The following is a 24983-nucleotide window of genomic DNA, read 5'->3' on the forward strand; positions in this document are numbered from 1 at the left end:
GAATCATCGCGTTCAGAGGTGTGGGTGCACAGGGGAAGCAGTGCTGCCAGGGGAGAGCTGAGGGCTCCTTCCCCCGAGGTCACCCTTGCACCACACACACCTGCCCTCCCTCCCCTGGGTTGTTGCACAGCCAAGGAACCTGCCTGCACCAGGGTGTCTTGCACAGCACAGAGGTACAAGGCACTGTCAGAGACCTCGACTTCCTCCAGCTGCAGGACGCTGTATTTCCCCGTGGTGTTCAGCAACGTGGTGAGACGGCCGCTCGGCTTGGAGCCAGCTACTGCCTGATATGAGACCAGCTGGGGAGCTTGGTCTTTCCTCTGCTGGTACCAGAGCAAACCCCAAAAGTCAGAGGTCTGGTATGTGCAGGTTGTTTCAAAGGTGTCTCCCTGCTTCACTGTGACTTGTGCTTCATTCTGGGTGATGGTGGTCTGCCCCATGGTGCCTGGAAGAAAGCAAAGGCCAGCAGCTGTGCAGGGAAAGGCTCTGGGAAGCAAACCAGGAATGCATGCAAAGTCCTGGGGGAGAAGGCTCCCCTGTCCCTTACATTCTAGAAATCCCTGAGACCTGAGAGGGACAGCTAGGTGGAGGGTAATTTGAGGCAGGAGTTCAGAGCTCTCAGCCCAGCATAAACCCTGAAGAGAGCTGTGCTGTGTCTCTGCTCCTCCTCCCTGCTCCTGCTCCTACTACCCAGAGGACCAGGGAACAGTCTGTCATGCATTATTATCGCCTGCTAGGACCAGCACCCCTCCAGCATGTTGAGGGGCCTGGAGACCTACAGCAAAAAGATTCATCCTGCTTCCCCATCCCTGCAATCTCTGAGGGCTCCCTGATCCCTGAGTCCATGCAATGCTGAGCTGAATGGTAGAAAAAGGGCATCACGGCTGTGTTGAGAACCAGAAGAAAAGTGGAGGTCATGACAGACATATGCCAGACAGGAGGCAGAACGGGACACTCTAATAATAGGATAAGAACTTTTAAGTCCCTGTAGCAGCACTGACAGGATCTGCTAACTTGTGTTGGAAAGGGAGAAACACGGGAGTGCAGAAAGAGCTGAGATCTCCTCTGGTGACAGCAGGTGAATCAGAAGAGAGAGGCACAGAGAAAGGGATTGAAGGGGAGAGAAAGATTGAGAAGGGGCCTAAGGTATCTCTTCTCTTTCTTCTCTTCCCCTTTCCAACAGTAATAGTGACTTGAGAGAATCAGGACAAAACCATAAATGTGAGGTGACATTTCCCAATGTTGTCCTGCAATTCAAGAGTAATTGCCCATGTGGACCTCATAAAGCTGCTGAGGATGTCAATAGGGGAAGAAGAAGTATGCATTGATGAAAAGCCAGGACTTACCCAGCCAATGCCCCAGGAAGGTCATGAGGATGAGATATTCGAGGTGCATGTTGAGACCAACCTGCCTGCCTGTTGAGTAAGAGAGAGTCAGAAAACCACATCCCAGCCCTGAGATAACAGAGGTGCCAGAAACAACTCTATTGGGGGAGGAAAGGAAGAAGAAGAGAAGTGATCTCTTCTTCCTGTGCCTGAAATGCCCCCTTTGGGTTTCTTCCCCCTCTAGCACCAACACCTGCGGCTCACTCAACCAACAGCATTCTCAATGTTTCCACAGTGAGCAGCCTTGGGGGCTCTGGGGGCCCCTGAGTTGGGAAGGGTGTGTTCCTGGGCAGCTCACAGTGGAGTCGTCACCTCTCTAGCCGGAGTCACCTGCTCTTGTGCACAACCACTGCTGGGCCATTTGGAAGGTCAATGGTTTCTTCCCCACTCAGGTTTCACAGCTTTCCCTGAGGTCCTCAGCTCTCTGTGTATGTTGTTATTTCTCCTGGGAACAGAAGTCTCCTCTATTTCTGTCACTTCTCCCCTGTCCTTCCTCAGCTGCCTCAGTACAACACCTCTCCCCCAGATCCCCCCCCCAAACAGGAGATGAATGCTGCTGTGCAGCAGCCCAGGGGTTCTGCTTGTGTCCTCTTCTGCTGGGATAACCCACAGTACAAGAGAACAACCTGGCTCCAGTGGGGTTGTTAGCTGCCACAGACCCTGAGATGACAAGGACAACCTACTCCTACTCTTGGGGAAAGGGTGAGGGGTCACCAGCGAACAAGCTGAGAGATCAGTGGGTCACCCCCTAAACCCAGAAAGCACATGGGGTACCCATTGGGGTGCTGCACTGTGAGGGGTGGGGATTAGGGTAGTCTTGCACTCCAGAGCTGAAAGGCCATGTGAAGGGGTGGAGTATGGGCAGGTGGGGAGCCCTACTCCTACCCCCTTTCCGGAAAACCTCCAGATGCACCAGTCATGGTAGAGATAGCTTCATTATTGTTATGTTAACCTGACCTGAGTAGGCACAGACCCACAAAGCTCAGGGTTCCCAGCATCTGAAGGGGCATAACATCACCCATGCTATCCCCTTTTACCTTCTTTGTTATCTCCAGTTAATGATGTTTTAATCAGCACACTGTGCAGCCAGAATCCCATTCTTACTGGCATCTATCTACACCCATACTCTACCCCCATTGTTTAAAAAAAACCACAATTCCGAATTTCTCCACAACCTCTCTGGGTACCCTGTGCCAGTGTTGCCTCAACCTCACAGTGAAAAAGGGTTTCCTGATGTTCAGACAGAGCCTCCTTTGTTTTAGTTTGTGACAAAAGCCTCTTGTCCTTTCACTGGACACCATGGAGAAGTCTGGCACAGCCTCCCTTCAGATATTTGTACACATTGATGAGATCTCCCCTGAGACCTCTCCTCTCCTCTTCCCTTCCCTTCTCTTCCCTCTCAACAGTCCCAGCTCTCTCAGCTTATCACCAGATCAGAGATGTTCCATTCTCTTCATAATCGGAGTGGCCCCTCACTTGACTATCTCCTATACGCCTGTGACACACGGTTCCCTAGTGAACTCCTCCCCCCCGTGGAGTCACAAGCACACCCACATTCCCACATCTCTGAAATATCATCACAGGCCCTTAGCCCATCTCATAGCCCTGCATCGAGCGTGGGCCCTCACCCCCAGCACCTGGGTCTCCTCCTCCTCTCTGGCTAGGCAAACACTGAAACATCTGGCTAGGTTCACTAGCAAACAAATGCATGCAAACTCCTCTCACAATCACCCCTACACTCTTGGATCCCTCAAACATTCCCACAGGTGGGTAACATCGACCCTCTCTAATATCAATGTGCTGGCCCTGGGCTCCCTTACCCACCTCTGCCTCAGACTTTAGGTACTGATTTACCTCCCACTCACTGCCCAGGCAAGATGGAAATGTGCTACCAAATGCCACATACACACTCATGCAAATCACATTCAAACAAAAGGAGAAACACCCTGCAGTCCTCCCAGTCACTGGTCTTTTGACTGGTCACACATCCACTTGCAATGTTGTCCCTCCAGTTGCTGACTTTCCTGATCAGGCACAGGGCTCATCCCAACAAGTGCACTGAGCAGCCCCTGCTCAGGTGCAGGCACCTCCTTTTATCCTTCCTCCTCTCCATTGCCTCCCCTTGCTCCTCCCCACTCCCCTCTTTCTCCCCACCTTTGACCCTTCCCCTAAGCAACCCTTAAGCAGTGCTGCCTAGTCCCTCAGAACCCCCCTCAAACACCCATAATCCTCTTAAACGCAGCCTGACCCACTTCAGAGCCACACCTGCAGTTTCCTAATGACCCATCAATTAGTGGCTGAAGAGCTCTGGTCTCCCTCCTTGTCTCCCTTGTCACTTACAGATCGGTGTCTTTGCATGCTTTGTTATCACTTTCCCTCTTACTTCTTCTTCCCTTTGAAAGAAAAAGGGACTTGATCTGACAGCCTTAGTGAACCAGCTGCCCTCACCTTCCACATGCCCTGACAGTGACCTGCGGTGAAGGTCAGTCACACTTCCTCAGATGAGTGAGTTCCTCAAGAAACTGAAAGGCTCCTGGCTCCAGAGAAAATTTGATCTCTCGATTCAAGGCTCTGGGGGGAAAGCCCATGTCTTTGAAGTGTCTCCCTGCAACACCTGCAGCAACACTAAGCCATGGCATTCACTTGTCAGGATACCTGAGAAGTTACAAACCTTAAGGAAACAGGAAATTTTGGCCAAAGGAGCAAGCAGTTTCAGATGTAAGGTTGGTGTGAAAAAGCACTCAGGCCACTTGAAATGTCATTCTGTAAGGAGTTAGTTTGCACCCCTACATTCCAAATTATTTCTGTTTACCCTCCCAGATGTCCTGCATTTCTTGCAAGATTCTGAATCCATCCTCAGAGAAGTTTGAATACAGCTGAGGATGAGGACACACCTGAGTTCAACCTCAAGGTGGGATCCAAACCATAACTTTCTTATCCATCCAGGTGGGAATGGGGCTTCTCATCCACCTTCCAGTACCTCACAGAGATATTTTTCTTCAGGGGTCAGAGATTGAGCTCTCTTTGTCACCTCAGAAGCCCTCAATGCAAACACCTGCTATCATGGACTACTGAGCTGACCCAGTAATTAGAACATGTTGGCCTGCTTCCATGGCTGCTTTTGTCAACTTCCCCCATGGAAGGTCTCCAGGGCCAGCTCTTTACTTTCCAAAACAGACTTAGCATTACAAAAGACATGTGTACAGAGGGACAAACTAGAGGCCAGAAATACATATCCCAGAAATGCAGCCTCCAGCAGAACTCACAGGGACTCAGGGATTAGCCCCAGCAATGCACTGGTGAGTCCCCAGAGCTGGAGGAGAGACATGAAAAGCAGCTGAAGCAGTGGAATAGAGAATCTTGTCTAGAGTCTCTGTTGATGAGTCTTGCTCACATGTTGAGGCTTTTGCTGATCTCCAAGATGCAGGGCTAGGAAGACATTTTCCCTCCTTGGGCTTCTTTGTCTATGAAGTTAAGTCACAGGAGTAGTCATGTCTCCTACCAAGAGCCCCCTTCTCCAACAGTAGTGACTGGTGGATGTTGAGGGAAGAGTAAAAGGTAGACAAGCAGCTGGGATACTTCTGAATACTTACTACTGTGTCCCACTCAGTTTCAGCAGCTCAGGGTTGCTCCGAAGTCTGCTGTGACAATGCACTCTCTTGGTGAAGAACACCAACAGCATCCTGTGCTGCAGTAGGGAGAACATTGCCAGCAGGACAAGGGACCTGATCCTTCCTCTCTACTCAGTTCTGGTGAGGCCACACCTGCAGTGCTGGCTCCAGGTCTGGGTTCCCCAGTACAAAAAAGATGTCAGAATGAACCTACTAAAACGATGGATCATGTTTTTTATGAGGACAGGCTGAGAGGGCTGTCAGTGTTCAGCCTGGGGAAAAGAAGGCTCATGGGGGATCTTGGCAATATGTGTAAATAGCCAATGGGATGGAATGAAGAAAAGAGGCTTCTCAGTCAGGTGCCCTTGGGACACTTCCGCTACGAGGATGCTCTGTAGGGAGTAAAATTAAAGACATCAAACTATGACCGTTCCTGTGCTCCAGGTTTGCAAGGACCAAGAGCAAGAGAAAGTTGTTTAGCATTGAGAGGTTCAGTCAGCCCTGCAAGTGAGAAGGTGCTTAGGTGTGCTCTCACACACGCATACCCTGGTATAGAAGCGCTGCCTCTCAGCTCCAGGTCTTGTTGACAAACGGGTCAGGGGCACCTGAAAGTTCAGGCAGGAGCCTGAAGGAGGAGATCAAGCATCTCGGCCTTTGCATCATCTGCCTGCTGTGGGGCAATAGGAGGCTGCAGGCCATTTAACTGAATTTTTGCTCCTCCTGTAGATCACAATCAGCCCAACCAGCCCTCAGCAAGGCCTAAGTGTCCATAGTGAACTCCTGCCATCAAGTGCCCAGCCAGAGAAGTGCGCTTGCACCCACTCCCCACAGGGCTGGAGATAGGCCCCTTTTGCAGTCACCCATGCAGCACCTTGTTCCTCAGTAGTATCTGAAAGGAGGTAGAACCTGGAACAGCCAAAGGCACAGGGAAACAGGTGTCTGACTCCCTCTCCCCACAGGGGTTTTCTCTCCCTTCTCCCCAGATCACAGATAAGGCCATTCAAGGGAAACTCCTCTGGGAACAGTAGCTGCTGTAAACAGCCCACCCGGAGTCAGACACACCATCTCTCTCTGGCAGGAGGACATCCAGCATAATCGTCTCTTCAATAGACATCTACTCGCCCTCCCTTCAGGTATCACAATCAGCCCGTTTGTCTGGAGATGATGCCCTCCAGCAGGATAAGAAGAGAGGATGTCGTGAAGTGGAAGAATGTTTTGTATTGTGCAAGGCATGAGATGTTTAGGAGAAGCAGCTGAAGAAGGGACAGGGACAGATCAAAGCCGTTTGGCCTTCAGCAAGCATGGTAAAACAGATGGAGTCAGGGATTAGAGAGGCTGAGCCCATGTGAACATGTGTCTGATCCATGTGCTCGCCTGACCATGCCTGTTGCTCTGCCTTGTTTGTCCACATGCCAGTAGTTCCAGGGAAACAGTTATGAAGTCCAGCTGGGACAAGAAGCAGGGCTGATCCTTCCCTCTGTGCTTCAGAAGCCTTTGCCCATGGGCTTTGAACAGCTCTGTCAGCTACTTAAACCACACTGAGTTTCCCGGGGACTCTCTGGAGCCCACAGACACTTCTCAGAGGCCCCCTGACAGCTCTCACTCACCTCAGACCTCAGGCCCCTCAAGGCAACTCAGCAAATCTCTGACTCCCTCATGGAGCAGGAACCTGGTATCCCTTGAGGCTGCTGTTAGTATGCCCAGTCCAAGCTTTTATCCTGGACCTCAACTCCAAAGGTTCTGAATCCTGCCAAACAAGGTCATATTCTCAACACTGAGTCGCTGTGGAGACCACTTGAAGGTACCTGTGACCTCAATATCTCCTTCTCCTGTCCATGTGGACCTTGAACTCCTGACTCCATCAGCTGACTTTGTAATGCTATTAGGAATGTTTTGAAAGCTTGTGAAGTTCTGTAGCAGGTTTTCTTTGTATTTCTGAGCTTTTAGAAAGCTCTCAGCCCCCATGGCAGGACTGCCTGGGGCTGTCCCCTCGCCCCCGACACGCACTCCCACAGAATCACAGAATGGTAGGAGTTGGAAGGGACCTCTGGAGATCATCTGGTCCAACTCCCGCACCAAAGCAGGTTAGCCTAGAGCAGGTCACACAGGAATGCGTTCAGATGGGTTTTGAATATCTCCAGAGAAGGAGACTCCATAACCTCCCTGGGCAGCCTGTAAACTCCTGCCCCACCTGTCATGGTTCCTGCCCAGCTGCAGCCCCGGCCCCTCTCGCCATGTCTCCCAGGGTGCAGTAATACACCACCGTGTTGCCCTGCCAGGGCCGGGTGAGCCACAGGGTGCTGGACTGATGGTCTGCTGCCACCAACAGCCACCCCAATGGGTCCAACACCACTTTGATCTTTTTAAGACTACTCACAAGGCATGCGGGGCCTCGGCCCAGGAGCTGGCTGTACCAGTGGATGTGGTCGTAAGACTGTATGTGGAACTTGATGCTGATTTTGGACGAGGGGATGGAGTGTACCCTTAGTAAGTTTACAGATGACACCAAGCTGGGTGGAAGTGTTGATCTGCTTGAAGGTAGGGAAGCTCTACAGAGGGATCTAGATAGGCTGGATCATGGGGCCAAGGCTAATTCCATGAGTTTCAATGAGGCCAAGCACCGGGTCCTGCACTTCGGCCACAACAACCCTCAGCAGCACCACAGGTTTGGGAAGGAGTGGCTGGAGAGCTGCCAGGCAGAGAGGGACCCGGGAGTGTTGATTGACAGCTGGCAGAACATGAGCCAGCAGTGTGCTCAGGTGGCCAAGAAGGCCAATGGCATCCTGGCCTGTATCAGGAATGGTGTTGTCAGCAGGATTAGGGAGGTGATCATTCCCCTGTACTCGGCTTTGGTGAGGCCACCCCTCGAGTACTGTGTCCAGTTTTGGGCCCCTCTCTACAAGAAGGACATTGAGGTGCTGGAGAGGGTATAGAGGTGGGCTACCAAGCTAGTAAATTATTTGGAGCATGTCTCATATGAGGAATGGCTGAGGAGTCTGGGGCTGATTAGCCTGGAGAAGAGAAGGCTGAGGGGAGACCTTATCACTTTCTACAACTACCTGAAAGGAAGCTGTAGCGAGGCAGGCGTTGGTCTGTTCTCCCTAGTAACAAGTGATAGAACAAGGGGAAATGCCGTTAAGCTGCACAGGGGAGGTTCAGGCTGGATATTAGGAAGAATTTCTTTACTGAAAGCATTGTCAGGCATTGGAGCAGCCTGTCCAGGGAGGTGGTGGAGTCACCATCCCTGGAGGTGTTTAAGAGACAGGTAGATGTTGTACTTAGGGACACAGTTTAGTGGAGTTGATAAAGCTAGGACAAAGGTTGAACTCGATGATCTTGAAGGTCTCTTCCAACTGAAAATGTTCTATGATCCTATTCTATGATTCTATGATTCTATGATGCCGGTGCCCTTGGTGGTCTCTGCCGACAACTGCTGCTGCACCTGGGCTCTGCCCACAGCCACTGCCGAGGAAGAAGAAGGAAAGGCCAAAGATCATCAATGATCATCCAGCACTGACGGCTCTTCTACCAGAGAAAAAATAAGGAACAATGGAAGTGAGACAGAAATAGACTGGAACATATAGGGACATGTGCACATCAGCAAGGATGGAGATTGATCCAGGTGTGGAAGTGTGGAGTGAGGTGAGAAGTCTGGGAGGGAATTTGAAATTGATGCATGGACAGATGGAGTGAAAGTCAAGTGCATGGATGGAGGGATGGATGGCAAGAGGGAGAGGAGACAGGAGAGTTGAGTGTGTTCCAGTGAAGGATGGAAGGCTGAATCCAGAATAAATTATTAATAGATGCTGAATGCACAGGGGAAGGAGAGGTTGCACAGAAAGGCAAGCATACAGGTAGGCAGACTCTTATCGACAGACATGATGGGGAAAAAAGGGCAAGTAGGAAGAGGTGACTTGGAGGATTTGGAAAGGGGGATGAGAGAGAGCAGCAAGGCAGGGAGGGGGAAATTACACGTTGAAGAAGAGGGAAGAGTTGGCGCCTGGCTCCTTGGGGAACACTCCGGGCACAGCCCCGGCCCCCATCCACCGCCGCCAGCCCCGCGCACCCAGGAGCACCGCGGCCAGCCCCGCCAGCCCTGCGCCCCGCCACCGCCGCATCCCGCCGCTCCGCCGGCCGCGCCTCGCTGCCCCCCGCCAGCCCCGACTCTCTGCTCCGCCGCCGACACCTCCTTTCAGCTGGTGACACCTCCTCTCCGCCGCCGACACCTCCTCTCCGCCGCCTCCGCTCCTCTCCGCTGCCGCCAGCTCCCCCCGGGGCTCAGCCCTGCGCTGGAACCGCTCGGGGTCTCGCCCGGACTGCGAGTGCTCAGTGGCTCTGCACGGGCACAAGTTTGGCTTCCCAGAGCTGCCTACGAGCTCAGGGGATGGAAAGAGCAGCCACTGATTTCCTGTGGATGGCAGTGAGGAGGCTGAAAGCCTCCCTTCAGCTGCCCCTCTGCAGTCAGAGCAAAATGCCGAAAAGTTGTGTTGTGGTAAAGGGAATATGAGGACAAATGTGCCCATGGACATGCAGGGTTCAGGGAGGGCAGAGGTGGCTGGAAATCACAGTGTCAGAGTGCAAGTCAGAAGGGACCTCCAGACATCACTGAGATCAACCCCTGCTTAGAAAAATTTCCATTAGGTCAGGCTGCTCCAGGATGGAGGTTGCAGAATCTCCCAGGGAAATCCATTCTAGTTCTCATTACTTTTTCTAGCCCATTGCTTTACTACAACTGCCCATCTTCCAGCAGATGTTCATTGCCTCTACCCCTGTCATGGAAGACTTCCACAGTCTAGTCCATCTTCTCTCTTTCCTTTTGAACAAGTAGTTGCTGGACCTGCTAGGAACAATTTGGCTAAAGAGATTCCTGTACCGCCTCTTCCCTGTGATTGGGTGTCATCCCCAAACTCACAGGAAGTGCTGGCCTTCCCAGTACTCATGGTGTTCATGAAAACATTAGAGTACTGACACTATTTCTGATTCCTGAGACCCCAGAAGTAAGTGTGAGCCATCTGAGCTTTGTGTCACTGGTCACAACTCCCTCAGACTGGTAGTCCAGTCACTTTTCCAGTCACCTTATCATGCTCTTACTGAATCCTTTAATCTCCAATTTGGTCATTAAGGAAATACAAGAGTCTGTCAAAGATCCTGCTAAACTCTAGGTACATACATTAGGGTTCAAACACTGGAAGAGTCTTCCTAGAGTGGTGGTTGATGTCCCAAGCCTGTCAGTGTTTAAGAGGCACTTGGACAATGCCTTAATAACATGCCTTGGCTTTCGGTCAGCCCTGAATTGATCAGGCAGTTGGACCAGGTGTTCATTGTACATCCCTTCCGATTGATTTCTTTTCTTTTCTTTTCTTTTCTTTTCTTTTCTTTTCTTTTCTTTTCTTTTCTTTTCTTTTCTTTTCTTTTCTTTTCTTTTCTTTTCTTTTCTTTTCTTTTCTTTTCTTTTCTTTTCTTTTCTTTTCTTTTCTTTTCTTTTCTTTTCTTTTCTTTTCTTTTCTTTTCTTTTCTTTTCTTTTCTTTTCTTTTCTTTTCTTTTCTTTTTTATTCCAGTCCATTCAAGTCCATTCCATTCCAGTCCAGTCCAGTCCATTCCATTCCTTTCCATTCTACATCACCTGCCCATCCCTTTTGCCACAGTGCCTCTTACCTCAAGAGAAACCAGTGAGATTTGCCCTCAACTGCATTAGAGCTTCAGCGCAGAAGCAGCTCCACAGAGAGGGGAATCATCCCTGGCTGAACTCTCCCAGCAGAGCTCCCTGGCATTGGTGTCACCAAAAGATAATAAAGAGAAGGGGGGAAGCCTTGGCTGCCCTGTCTCCAAGTTGGACTGGAGCCCAGGCAGGAAGACCTTCAGGAGGGAAGGGCTCAGGAAGTTTATACATGATGGACAGCCCTTGTTGGGAAGAGGGTGTCTTCTGGATATCCCTGTAGGGCAGCAGCCCTTGGGGCATGCAGTCTTGAATCCAATCACAGAATCATGGAATGGTTTGGAGTGGAAGGGACCTCAAAGATCATCTCATTCTAACCCCCCTGCCATGGCAGGGACACTTCCCACTAGGTTGCTCAAGGCTCCATCCAGCCTGGTCTTGAACATTTGCAGGGATGCAGCATCCACAGCTTCCTTAGGCAACTTGTTCCAGTGTCTCACCACCCTCAGGGTAACGAACTTCTTCCTTGTATCTAATGTCCCTTCCATCCCAGAGGCTGTTGCTGGGCACTCAGACTGAGATGCCAATGTGGGGCATGACAGCCCTTGTGGGTTGAAGTCCAAGGCAGTCATCATTTATTTGGCATTCCTTGTGAAAGCCACAGCGGCTGTAACCTCCATTCAGATCACAGCAACATCAAGCTCCAAGTTCCTTTTATTCAGTTTGGGCCAAGTCTCACAGCTTGCCTGACACAGCACGAGGTCAATGACCTGCACATGTGCTTTTGGCATGGGCTTAGACATGAGAGGGGGCTGTGTCTCACCCCAGACACCACCAAAACTGCATTGGAAGCAGATCCACTCAGAGATGCCCAGCACATGGTTGACAGGATTCCTCAGCCTTTCTCCTTGCCTGTAGAGCAATCCCCACCCTTTTGGACTCTCTAGTCCTGGGGAGAGCAGCTGTGTCCTGGCCTGGAGAGGCAGGGAAGGGGGCACTCACAGCCCTGCTGAGGCACTCCCAATATTGTTACACTGAATTAAACTAAGGATCCAAACTGTAGTGAAACCATCCTTGTTGGGTCCTGAAATGGGCAACAGCTTTGGAGGGTCAGGAAAAGGAGGGCTCAGGAGGCAAGAGCTTCATTTCAGTGCCTAAAAGATCTCTAGCAACCTGGTGCCATCACTGTTAGATTGCACGTGGGTTTCTTCTGGCAGTGGGAAACTGCTGCTTTGCAGTGCTTATGGAGAGAGCAGTGGAGACTGCCCCTGCCATCAGCAGCACATTTCCTTGTGATGAGGGACACTGTTATAGAAGTGTCTGAGGAGACTGTCTGCCGAGTCGTGAGGTTCAGACTGGACCCGCTTGCTTTCTAAACTTCCTCTCAGAGGGAAGTCTAGGTGCATCTGGATCCAGTCTTAGCCCACAAAGAAGATTTTGGACCCTAGGTTCTGCCACAGAGTGAGTTTATTTCAGCTTGAGCTGGGACCCTCCGAGAGGGACCCTGAACAAAGAAACCCTTGGGCAATTATACTCTTGTAATCCAAGTTCCCCTCCCCTCCCCTCATGGAACAGTTTAGTCCAATAAGTATAAATTCAGCATAATGGCTTCAGTAAAACTAGGTACTCATGCTAAGCAAGTTATGCTAATTATTCTACCAAATTACACAAAGCAGTTCGTGCTTTGTAAAGCTCACTTGTTTGAGCTAAATGACTAGTCTTCCTTAACGCGTGCTAAGTGATGTCACTCATGCTAATCAAAGTAAAACAAGTTCCAATTCAGACTAAATTTAAGCGATTACACAAGTAACGCTAATATTCTACAAGTAAACTGTTTTAATCCCCAAAAGACACACAACGACACACACAGAGGCTCACGTACACCAATGTGGAACCATGCACAAATTTGTGCTCCCACATTCATCCACACAAATCCAGCTGCTTGCAAAAGCACACAAGACAACAACACCTGTAGGAATACAATGAAGCACAGACTCTGCTAAGGACACCTGAGAACAACCACAGAAGGGCTAAAGCATTGCTGGGAAGGACAAGGCCCCAGCCAATCCCATAGAATTATTTGTGTACTTAGAGACTGCACAGGAGGAGATAAGTCAAAACAGGCCAGAATTTTTTCCTAAGGGCAGTGTTAGGCAGGGTGGGGTCAAAACCTAGCAGCACAATGGGCACAGGTGGGGAGGCAACAACAAATGACCATTGGGGTGAGCTGTGGAGTGAGGGAAAGAAAAGAACAGGGTATGTCCTCATGCATGACAGCCCATGGGCATCCAGTTGAAGATGGCTATAGCTTCTTCCTGAGAACAGCACTTCAAACACTGCCACCACACTGTCCCAGGCTGAAGTCACTTGCCTGCTTTGGACCTGTCCAGCACCTTATCTGAGTCTTCTGCCAGCACTGCTGCATTCCTGACTGAAAAATCTTGGGGCCTTTCATCCCAGTGCTCAGAACAAAACTTCATTGGGGAATGGGCATGGCACAAACCTGGAAACTCTGCTTCCTCCCTGCCCTCTCTCCCAGGTGCACCTCCAGCCTCAAGACATGTCCTGCTACAACCCATGCCTGCCATGCCGGCCCTGTGGCCCAACCCCACTGGCCAACAGCTGCAACGAGCCCTGTGTCAGGCAGTGCCAGAACTCCACTGTCATCATTGAGCCTCCCGCTGTGGTGGTGACCCTGCCTGGCCCCATCCTCAGCTCCTTCCCACAGAACACCGTTGTGGGCTCCTCCACCTCCGCTGCTGTTGGCAGCATCCTCAGCTGTGATGGCGTGCCCATCAACTCTGGCTGCTGTGACCTCTCTGGCTTTTCCAGCTGCTGTGGTGGCAGAAGGTGCCTCCTGTGATCAAGATGCTGGGAAAACCCCAGGGAGACACCTTGAGGAACTCCAAACATGGTGCTGGGCAGAGGATGGATCTGGATTTTATTTTCAGCAAAGCTGACTGATATTACCCTTCTAACACTTCTCCATGGCAAGGACTGCAGACTCTCATCTGCCCCCAGAGCTACCTCTCACTTGGAGTGACTTTGTTCCCCTCTACTGACTCATTAAATTTCTGTTGCATTCAGTCAGGGCCTCCATGTGGTCCTTCCATCTCTGAACACTCCCTGAGCTGCCAAAGGAGAAGGGTGCTGCTCTGGGGTAAAAGGGGGTGAGGGCACAAGCAGGCCCTTCACTATTCACAGGGGAACGGGAGGTTGGGACACTCTGATGTAGTTCCTCTGTTGGGCACCATCCCTTGGAGCTGAGGAAGCCATCCCTGGCTGCTCTGCTGCAAGTGACCATCAGGCCTTGCCCTGCTGTCTCTCTGCTCACAAATGACCAGAAAGGCAGGTGGCCCTGTGTCATGGTCAAGACGGACAAAGCAACAAGACAACAAATCTTTTTGAAAGCCAGTTAGTACAAAAGCCTTTATTGCTCTCTTTCTCTGTTCATTTGTACTCTCTTTCCCCTTAGCTTTCCCAGATGTGTCTCCTTTAATTGGTTCAAAGTTGTTATGCAATCTGAATCATTTGTTATTTGCACAGTTCATTATAACTCAGCTCTTCTGCCAAAAGGACATGTATGCCTTGTCTTACGGTCGACACTTTCTCAGAACTTGCTTATCTTGCAAGAGCTCTTCTTGCTCCTGTTTGTTCTCTCACGGGTAGACTGGAATCCTCTCAAGGTCAAAGTCATCCTGTCCATAGGCCTCAGTCCAGCTGAGATCCCACACAGCCCTGAGGTGTCAGGAGCCCCAAGAGCTCTTGAGGAAGGGTGTTCCTGTTGTTATGCCTGGAGCTGTGCTGGGGTGTCAGGGTGGGGTTAGGTTGCGGGGCTCAGAATTATCATAGCATCATAGAATAGTTTAGGTTGGAAGGGAAATTAAAGATCATCTAGTTTCAACCCCACTGCCATGGCAGGGACACCTCCCACTAGACCATGTTGCTCAGAGCCCCATCCAACCTGGCCTTGGACATTTCCAGGGAGGGGGCATCCACAGCTTCCCTGGGCAACCTGTTTCAGGGCCTCACCACCCTCACAGTAAAGAATTGCTTCCTAATAACGAATCTAAATCTACCCTCTTTCAGTTTGAAACTATTTTCCCTTTGTGCTATCACTGCCCTCCCTGACAGAGTCCCTCGCCACCTTTCCTTTAGGCCCTCTTCAAGATCTGTAAGGTCGCTATAAGGTCTCTCTGAGCCTTCTCTTCCCCAAGATGAACAAGCCCAACTCTCTCAGCCTGTTCCCATAAGGAAGGTGCTCCAGCCCCCTGATCACCAGGTCTCCTCTGGACCTGCTTAAAGAGGTCCGTTTTTCTTACACTAGGGCCCCAGAGCTGGACACAGTACTCCAGGTGGGCTCCCATCAGAGCAGAGTAGAGGGGGAGGATTACCTCCCTTGACCTGCTGGCCACACTTCTTTTGATGCAGCCCAGGATGTGATTGGCTTTCTGGGCTGCGAGCATACATTGCTGGCTTGTATTCAGTCTTTCATCTACCAGCACCCCCAAGTCCTTTTCTGCCAGGCTGCTCCCTGTCCACTCATCGCCCAGCCTCTATCTGTACTTGGGATTGCCCCGACCCAGGTTCAGGACCTTGCACTTGACCTTGTTAAGCTTCATGAAGTTTGCATGGGCCCACCTCTCCAGCCTGTCCAGGACCCTCTGAATGGCCTCTCTTCCCTCCAGTGTGTCAACCACACCACACAGCTTGGTGTCGTCAGCAAAATTGTTGAGGGTGCACTCAATCTCACTGTCCATGTCACTGACAAAGATGTTATATAACACCAGTCCCAATACCGACCCCTGAGGAATGCCACTTACTAGTCTGCACTTAGACATTGAGCCATTGACCATGACTCCCTGAGTATGACCATCTAGCCAATTCCTGATCCACAGAGTGGTCCATCCAGCAAATCCATGTCTCTTGAGTATAAAGACAAGGATGTTGTAGTGAGCGCAAAGTTAATCACAAAGTCCAAGTCATGTACACCATGTAGCTGCATGCTTGAAAGCATGAAATTCAGCATTGGGCAAAGTGACAAGCACTGGGCAGGGGGCAACCATCGCTAGATCGATATCTGGTGTTATGTGGATGCCCAGAGGAGTGTGAGACGGGGCAGAGGCCTGCTGGTCCCAGTCCCCCATTCTCTTTTCCCTGAACAAAAGGAGCCACTACCTCCACCCATGCAAGTTTATATTAACAGATTTTGTGGCATTAACATAAAGCAAATCTCTTTGTCCTATCAAAAGGGAGACACTATCTCCACCCATGAACAGACTTTGTGGCATTACCATAAGCGATTATGATTGTCTATAGTCATCCCTACCTTCACGTATACCCTGGTGATGTAATGTAAAAATTCGAGTATAAATATCACCCCAATTTTGGCCCAAAAATCAGGACAGGATCAACTCGGAACCATGCCGACGACTGGACGGATTGATGAATTCGCTCCTTCTCCATCCCCCCCACTCAGGATGCCATGTGGGTAAGATTATTTACCTCCGCTAACGCTGAGAGATATACTTTTCCTCCCCTGGTGTATTTCATATTTTCTCCTCAGGTGCATTTCTATGCTTCCCTGAGTGTATCCTTGATTCTTGTTTGTTGCGACTTTACTGTTTCTTGTTCCACTGTATCCCTGTTCAACGGGCTTATCTATTTGCCAAGCGGCCAGGCCTACAGCGGGCAAGTTGTTATTGTTGTTGGTGTGTACGTGTGTGTATAGTGTGTGGTGGTGGTGTTATATTAGTGGTAAACCTTGTGTTATACCTGTAGCTTTTAATTTATCACAAGCAATCCAAAAGAACATGTAAATGTTGCTGTGAATAAACGATTACTATTTGTCTCCCGATTTGTGTCTGTCACATATTCGGTGCCAGCTGCGCAAGACCGGACTGACTTCCTCGTTTTCACAACACTACTAAAGAGGCAACTCTCCATTAGTTAGACCATGTTGGTATGCTACAATGGCTGCTTTTGTCAGCTTCCCCCACAAATTCTCCTCACCAGGGCCAGCTCTTTGCTTTCCAAAACAGATTTAGCATAACAACAGGCGTGTGCACAGAGGGACAAACTAGAGGCCAGAAATGCACATCCCACAAATGGAGCCTCCAGTGGGTTTGTATTGGCAGGAAAACCCACAGGGACACAGACATTCCAGCCCCAGGCAGGCACTGGTGAGTCCCCAGAGCTGGAGGTGAGACATGAAAAGCAGGGGGACAGCTCAAGGGGTTCAATAGAGAATCTAGTCCAGTGTCTGGCTGATGGGTCTTGCTCACAAATGAGGCCTTCACTGATCCCCAGATGCAGGGCTAGGAAGATATTTTCCCTCCTTGGGCTTCTGTAGCAAGGAGATAAAGCCACAGGAGCAGTCATGTCTCCTACCAAGAGCCCCCTTCTTCAACAGTGGTCATGAGTGGATGTTGAGGGAAGAGTTAGAGCTGGACAAGCTCAGATTCAGCAGCTCAGGGTTGTTCCTGTGTCTGCTGTGGCAATGAGCCCTCCTGGCAAAGAACACCAATAACATCCTGGGCTGCAGTAGGAAGAGTGTTGCCGGCAGTACAAAGGTCCTAATCCTTCTGCTCTACTCAGTTCTGGTGAGACTACTTCTGGAGTGCTGGCTCCAGTTCTGGGTTCCCTGGTACAAGAAAGGTGTTGGAACGAGACCAGTAAAATGGTGCAGGGCCTGGATCATGTTTGCTATGAGGACAGGCTGATAGGGCTGGCAGTGTTCAGCCTGGAGAGAAGGCTCATGGGCAGGGATCTTGGTGATCTCTGTTAAATAGATGATGAGAGAGAATGAAGAAAAGCGACTTCTGAGTCAGGCATGCTTGGGGCTCCGCACCTCTCGTACGACAATGCTCGATAGTGTTAGAAATTAAAGGAAAGACACTAAACTGCAACCCTTACACTGTTTCAGGTTTTCAAGGACCAAGAGGAGGTTATTCAGCAGTGAGAGGTTGATGGTGGCACAGTCAGCCGTCCTTGTCAGAAGGTGCTTGACTATCCTATCACACACACTCACCCTAGTGTAGAAGCGCTGACTCTCAGCTCCAGGTTTCATTGCCAAAGGGGCCTGGGCCACCTGAAACTTTAGGCAGGAGCCTGAAGGAAGAGATCAAGCAGCCTGCTGTCAGACTATAGGAGGCTGCAGGCCATTTCACTGCTTTTTTGCTCCTCATGGAGATCACAATCAGCCCACACAGCCCCCAGCAAGGCAGGAGTGTCCATGGTGAGCTTCTCCTGCCATCCATTGCCCAGCCAGAGACAAGGTCCCTCTCATGGGACTGGAGACAGGCCCCCTTGCAGCCACCCATGTGCTACTTGTCCCTTGGCACTGTCTGAAAGGAGGTAGAAGCAGGAACAGCCAAAGGCACAAGGAAACAGGTGTCTGACTCCCTCTCCCCACAGGGGTTTTCTCTCCCTTCTCCCCAGACCACAGATGAGGCCCATCAAGGGAAACATCTCTGGGATCAGCAGCTGCTGTAAACAGCCCACCCAGAGTCAGACACACCACCTCTCTCTGGCAGGGACACAACCAGCACAACCCTCTTCTCACAGATATCTACATCCCCTCCATTCAGGTGTCCTGGTCAACTCCTATATCTGGGGATGACAGCCCCCAGAATTGTGGGAAGGTAGGAACATGTTACAAACTCAGGGGTGTTTCTGCACACAAGGGGATCAAATCCCTTATGGGATGAAGCGGAAAATTTTTTTGTATTGTGGACGACATGGGATGCTTAGGAGGAGCAGAGACAAGGAAAAGGAAGGAACAAGGCAGTTTGTCCTGGAGGAGATGGTGGGAGGATTGACAGGGGCTGATGCGTTGTGAACAGGGGGCTGATCTGTGTGCTCACCTGGCCATGTCTGTTGCTCTGCCTTGTTTGTTCATGTGCCAGTAGTTCCCTGGAAACACAGTTATGAAGTCCAGCTGGGACAAAGAGCAGGGTTGGTCCTTCATTCTGTGCCTCAGAAGCCTCTGCCCATAGGCTTTGAACAGCTCTGTCAGCTACTTGAACCACACTGAGTTGCTCAGGGACAGGCTGGAGCCCACAGACTCTTCCCAGAGGCTTCCTGACAGCTCTTGCTCACCTTAGATCTCCAGCCTCTTAAGGCAACTCAGCAAATCTCTTTCTGACTCACTCATCAAGTGCGAACCTGACATCCGCTGAGGCTGCGGTCAGTATTTCCAGTCCACGCTTTTACCCTGTCTGCTGGACCTCAGCTCCAAAGATTCTGAATCCTGTCAAACAAGGTCATTGTCCAACATCACGGTGCTGTGGGGAGCACTTGAAGGTGCCCGTGACATCAACATTCCCTTCTGTGCATGTGCAGCTTCAAATCCTGACTCCATAGGATGACTTTGTAACAGCAGCAGGAACATTTTGAAAGCTCCAGGAAAGCTGTAGCTGGAGGATGTAGGTTTTAATTGCATATCTGAGCTTCTACAAAGTAATGAAATGTGAAACCCATTCCAGTTATTCATGCCTAAGGCAAGTTTTGCATTAGCAAGTTAGCCCTGGAGTCCCTGTGGTTACAGAGTGGAGGAAAGGCCCTGCTCAGGGTGGCCTTGACCATCATAGAATCATAGAACAGTTTTGGTTGGAAGAGACCTTCAAGATCATCGAGTCCAACCTTTGTCCTAGTTCTGCCAACACCACTAAAACATGTCCCTAACACTACCCCCAACATCTACCCATCTCTTAAGCACCTCCAGGGATGGTAACTCCACCACCTCCCCAGGGCAGGCTGCTCCAATGCCTGACAACCCTTTCAGTAAAGAAATTCTTCCTAATACCCAGGCTGAACCTCCCCTGGTGCAGCTTAACACCATTTCCCCTTGTTCTATTGCTTGTTACTAGGGAGAAGAGATCAACCCCTGCCTCGCTACAACTTCCTTTCAGGTAGTTGTAGAGAGTGATAAGGTCTCCCCTCAGCCTTCTCTTCTCCAGGCTAAACAGCCCCAGGTCCCTCAGCTGCTCCTCATATGATACATGCTCCAAATAATTTACTAGCTTGGCAGCTCACCTCTATACCCTCTCCAGCACCTCAATGTCCTTCTTGTAGAGAGGGGCCCAAAACTGGACACAGTACTCGAGGGGTGGCCTCACCAAAGCCGAGTACAGGGGAATGATCACCTCCCTAATCCTGCTGACAACACCATTCCTGATACAGGCCAGGATGCCATTGGCCTTCTTGGCCACCTGAGCACACTGCTGGCTCATGTTCTGCCAGCTGTCAATCAACACTCCCGGGTCCCTCTCTGCCTGGCAGCTCTCCAGCCACTCCTTCCCAAACCTGTGGCGCTGCTGAGGGTTGTTGTGGCCGAAGTGCAGGACCCGGTGCTTGGCCTCATTGAAACTCATGGAATTGGCCTTGGCCCCGCGATGCAGGAAGCAACAAGAAAAGTTTCTATAAACACATTAACATCCAGGATCCAGGAGCGAGGGCTGCCCGGCTGCCCGCGGGCAGGAGGGTCTCTGCTGCCAGCCTCCCTGGGCAGAGCAGAAAGGCGCTGCTCCTCGCCGGGAGCCAGCGGCTGCAATCGCTCCTTGGCGGGCACCGCCGGACACCGCCCCCGCTCCCGTCGCCATTCCTCCCCCTCCACCGCCGCCACCACTGTCAGGGGGGATTTCTGTCTGCGTGTCGGTGGGAGGGCGGGGGTGACGGGGGGTGAGGGGCGGGAGAAGGTTTGTGGCCGGTGGGCGGCCTCGGAGGCGCGTCGGGGGGACGTGCCGGGGCCGGGGGGCAGGGGCTGGTGGCGGTGCGGCGGTGGGGCGGGAGGAGCGTCCCGGGGGCCGGGGCCGGGCGAGGCGAGGCGGTGCCGGCGGGCGGAGCGGCAGCGCCCCCTGGCGGGACCGCTGGAGCCTCTCCCCCGCTCCCGCCCCCCTCTCCCGGCCCCGCCCGCCGCGGTTCCTGCCCGGCCGCAGCCCCGGCTCCTCTCGCCGTGTCTCCCAGGGCGCAGTAATACACCGCCGCGTCCCCCCGCCGGGGCCGGGCGAGCCACAGGGCGCTGGACCGGCGGTCTGCCGCCACCGACAGCCGCCCCGGCGGGTCCGACACCTCTTTGGTCCCTTTGTGACCGAGCGTGATAAATGCAGGGCCTCGGCCCGGCAGCTGGCGGTACCAGTAGATGATCTCCACGGTTTGTATGTTGGGGTGTGAGCAGTTGATGCTGATGCCGGTGCCCTCGGTGGTCTCTGCCGACGGCTCCTGCTGCACCTGGGCTCTGCCCGCAGCCACTGCCGAAGAAAAAAGAAGAGAATCACTTTGCTTAAGCAGAAAATGTCATGCAGCAGTAGGAGAGGGGAAAAGAAGACAGTTGATAGATGATGAGGATATGTTCTGAGAACAAAATATGGACGGACAATTTCTGTCATAGTGGTTGCTTGGGACAAGAATGTACCAGGGATATTTGGAAGGACTCAGAGTGCAGAAGAGGAGAAGAGAATGATGAAAAGATATTGGCTGGGAGGAATGGATAGACAGACTAATGGATGGATGGATGGATGGATCGATCGATCGATGAATGAATAAGGAAATGGTGTGACAGACAGGCAAGCTGGGAGGGATAGACCACATTGAGGGCAGAAGGGATGCCTGCAGAAGGAAGGACAGAGAGGGAATAATGTCCGAGAAAGAGCAGGAGGGACTGAGGCGACCCCCGGGTCCGGCGCTGGCTCCACGCAGCACCCGACTGGGTCCCACCGCGGCCGCCAGAAATGCGCACCCAGGAGCACCGCAGCCAGCCCCGCCAGCCCTGCGCCCCGCCACCGCCGCATCCCGCCGCTCCGCCGGCCGCGCCTCGCTGCCCCCCACCAGCCCCGACTCTCTGCTCCGCCGCCGACACCTCCTCTCAGCTGGTGACACCTCCTCTCCGGGGCCTCCGCTCCTCTCCGACGCCGCCAGCTCCGCCCCGGGGCTCAGCCCTGCGCTGGAACCGCTCGGGGTCTCGCCCGGGCTGCGAGTGCTCAGTGGCTCTGCACGGGCACAAGTTTGGCTCCCGCAAGGCCACCCCAGTAAGAATCAGCCTGCACAGCGCCAGCTGCAGCCTGGGACAGCAGCAGGGCCCCGAACCAGGAGATGGAGCAGCTCCCCAGAGCTGCCCGAGCTCAGGGGCTCGAAAGAGCAGCCACTGATTTCCTGTGGATGGCAGTGAGGAGGCTGAGAGCCTCCCTTCAGCTGCCCCTGTCAGCTGCAGCACAGTGCCTAACAGCGGTATTGTGGTAAAGGGGATGTGAGGGCAGATGTGCCCATGAACATGCAAAGGTCAGGAGGGCAGGATCTGTTCTGGACACGCCTGTAGGACAGCAGCATACTGGAGGATGTGTTCTTGAATCCAGTGTCTCTTCCCTTCCAGGTGCAGTTGCTGGACACTCAGACTGAGATTCCAGTGTGGGCCATGAAGGTCCTTGTGGGCTGAAGTCCAAGGAAACCACCAGTTCTTTGGCTTTCTTTGTCAAAACACAGGGACTGTCCCTTCCACTCCGAGCACAGCAATGTCAGGCTCTGTGTTCCTTTCATTCAGCACCTGTTTGGGATAAGTCTCACAACCTGCCTGACAGAACACCAGGTCGATGACCTACACAAGTACAATTGCCGCAGGCTTAGACCTGAGAGGGGGTTATGTCCCACCCCAGACACCACCAACATTGCATTGGAAGCAGATGCACTCAGGGGTGGCCAGCACATGGTCGGTAGAATTCCTGAGCCCTTCTCCTTGCCCGTAGAGCAATCCCAATCCTTTTGAACTCTGTAGTGCTGGGGAGAGCAGCTGTGTCCTGGCCTGGAGAGGTAGGGAAAGGGGACTGCCAGCCTTTCTGAGGCACTCCCAATATTGTTACACTGAATTAAACTACAAAGCACAATTTCTGTGGAACCATCCTTGTTGGTGCCTGCAATGGGCAAAAGTGTAGTGTGAGCTGTGAAGGGGCAGGAGAAGGAAGGCTCAGGACACAAGAGATGCATTTCAGGGCCTCTTCCCTGGACAGATCTCTAGCAGTCTGGTGCCACCCCTGTTCAGCTACTCTCAGGCTCCTTCTGACCCTGGGAATTTGCTGCTTTGTGGTGCTCGTGGACAGAGGAGTGGAGAGTATCCCTGCCATGAGCAGCATGATTCCTTGTGATGAGGGACACACAAGGACGGACACACACACACAGGCTCATGCACACTGGTGTGGAAAGTCGCACAGATTTGTGCTCCCACAACCATCCACTCAAATCCAGCTGCTCATGAAAGCATGCAAGACAACAACACACGTAGGAATAAAACAAAGCATGGACTCCGCTAATACACCTGAGGACAACTGCAGGAGGGCCAAAGCATTCTGGGGAAGGACAAGGCCCCAGGCAAGTCCATAGAATTATTTGTGTTCTCAGACAGCACAGAGAGATCACTGAAAACAGGCAATTTTTTTTCCTGAGGGCAGTGTCAGGCAGGGTGGAGTCCAAACCTAGCAGCACAATGGGCACAGGTGGGGTAGAAACAGCAAATGACCATTGGAGTGAGCTGAGGAAGGAGGAAAAGACAAGCACAGGGCACATCCTCACACACAACAACCCCTTTGAGAATGACCGCAGCTTCAAACACCTCCACCAGAGTGATCCAGGTTGGCCTCACTTGCCTGCTCCAGACCTGCCCAGCACTTGAGCTAAATCTTCTGCCTGCACCACTGCATTCCTGCCCAAGAAATCCTGTGGCCTTTCATCCCAGTGCTCAGAAGAAACCTTCAAGGGGAATGGGCATGGAAAAAAACTGGAAATGAAAAGGCAGCAGTGTTGGAAACCAAAGCACAGCCCATATCATTAGCTGGGATGACTCACATTTCAGATGAGCTTGTGAGGAAATTGTTACCTCTGCAAAGGGTGCCTCTGGTCCTGTGGCAATGAAGGGCAAGTATAAAAGGCAGCCCAAGTCCCTGCTCCCTCATCCACTTCTCCTTGGGAACCAGGTGAGTCTGAAGCCCCTTCTCCTCCTCTTCCAAAGTGAGATCACCCCTTGAGGGACATCTCAGCTGATACTGGCTGTGTCCTGTACTGGGGTTGGGATCTCCTTGTCATGATGGAGGGAGGTGGGGAGAAAGTCTGCTTAGAGAGAGGACAGAAAGTGGTTGAGGGGGCTTCTGTTTTATGAATTAGGAGAAAGCCTCGGTGGGTCAGGCTAATCTTTGTAGGGCAATGAAGACTGTGTGGTTCCTGATACAGCTTCCAGCTACCTCTTTGAGTATTGGCCTTGACTCATTTGTGACAGGGCAACCAGGCTGCTCCTCACCCACCCTTGTGCTCTGCTTCCTCCCTGCCCTCTCTCCCAAGTGCACCTCCAGCCTCAAGAAATGTCCTGCTACAACCCGTGCCTGCCATGCCGGCCCTGTGGCCCAACCCCACTGGCCAACAGCTGCAACGAGCCCTGTGTCAGGCAGTGCCAGAACTCCACTGTCATCATTGAGCCTCCTGCTGTGGTGGTGACCCTGCCTGGCCCCATCCTCAGCTCCTTCCCACAGAACACCGTTGTGGGCTCCTCCACCTCTGCTGCTGTTGGCAGCATCCTCAGCTGTGATGGCGTGCCCATCAACTCTGGCTGCTGTGACCTCTCCGGCTTTTCCAGCCGCTATGGTGGCAGAAGGTACCTCCTGTGATCAAGATGCTGGGAAAACCCCAGGGAGACACCTTGAGGAACTCCAAACATGGTGCTGGACAGAGGATCGATCTTCTGGATTTTATTTTCAGCAGAGCTGACCAACCTTTCCATCCCTTCTCCATGGCCAAAGACTGCAGACTCTCAGCTGCCACTGGGGGTCCCTGCACTGGCGGCCCCAACTGGAGTGATTTTTTTTCCCTCTTTTGACTCATTAAAGTTCTCTTGCATTCAAGCATGGCCTCCATGTGGTCCTTCCATCTCTGGACACTCCCCACGCTGCCAAAAGAGAAGGGAGTTTCTCTGGGGTAAAAGGGGGTGAGGGCACAAGCAGACCTTTCTGCATTCTCAGAGGAATGGGAAGTTAGGACACTCTGCAGTGGCTCCTCTGTTGGGCACCATCCCTTGGAGCTGAGGAAGTCATCCTTGGCTGCTCTGCTGCAAGTGACCATCAGGCCTTGCCCTCCTTCTCTCTGCTCACAAATGCCCAGAAAGGCAGGAGGCCGCGAGGCATCAGCAGCCCTATGAACTCTTGAGGAAGGGTGTTCTTCTTCCTATGGCCTGAGCTGTGCTGGAGTGTCAGGGGATGGGTGTGGGGCTCCAGAAAATGGTTTGCTTTGCTGAGTGGTGAGAGTGGTAAAGCAGGAAACAGCCCTTGGGATGGCCCATAGCTCCTACTCCAATTCCT

General features: G+C 52.1%; 2 protein-coding genes and 1 pseudogene across 2 annotated transcripts; 2 read left to right on the plus strand and 1 right to left on the minus strand.

The window, feature by feature from the left end:
- The first annotated feature begins 13213 nt into the window (after positions 1 to 13213).
- Positions 13214 to 13516, plus strand: LOC104342119 (feather keratin Cos2-3). The gene has a single exon (XM_009949895.2). It carries the CDS (start codon positions 13214 to 13216, stop codon positions 13514 to 13516), a length of 303 nt encoding a protein of 100 aa, XP_009948197.1.
- Positions 13517 to 20023: 6507 nt separating this feature from the next.
- Positions 20024 to 21443, minus strand: LOC147413653 (uncharacterized). The gene is made up of 3 exons (XM_086478150.1): positions 21392 to 21443; positions 20516 to 20903; positions 20024 to 20300 (listed from the first exon to the last, which is right to left on the minus strand). The coding sequence occupies exons 1-3, from the start codon at positions 21441 to 21443 to the stop codon at positions 20024 to 20026; spliced, it is 717 nt and encodes a 238-aa protein (XP_086334276.1).
- A 2550-nt stretch (positions 21444 to 23993) lies between these two features.
- On the plus strand, positions 23994 to 24296 carry LOC147413654 (feather keratin Cos2-3 pseudogene; annotated as a pseudogene).
- Positions 24297 to 24983: the final 687 nt, after the last annotated feature.

The sequence above is a fragment of the Leptosomus discolor genome, chromosome 25, assembly GCF_034619465.1.
Source record: "Leptosomus discolor isolate bLepDis1 chromosome 25, bLepDis1.hap2, whole genome shotgun sequence".
Lineage (NCBI taxonomy): Eukaryota > Metazoa > Chordata > Aves > Leptosomiformes > Leptosomidae > Leptosomus > Leptosomus discolor.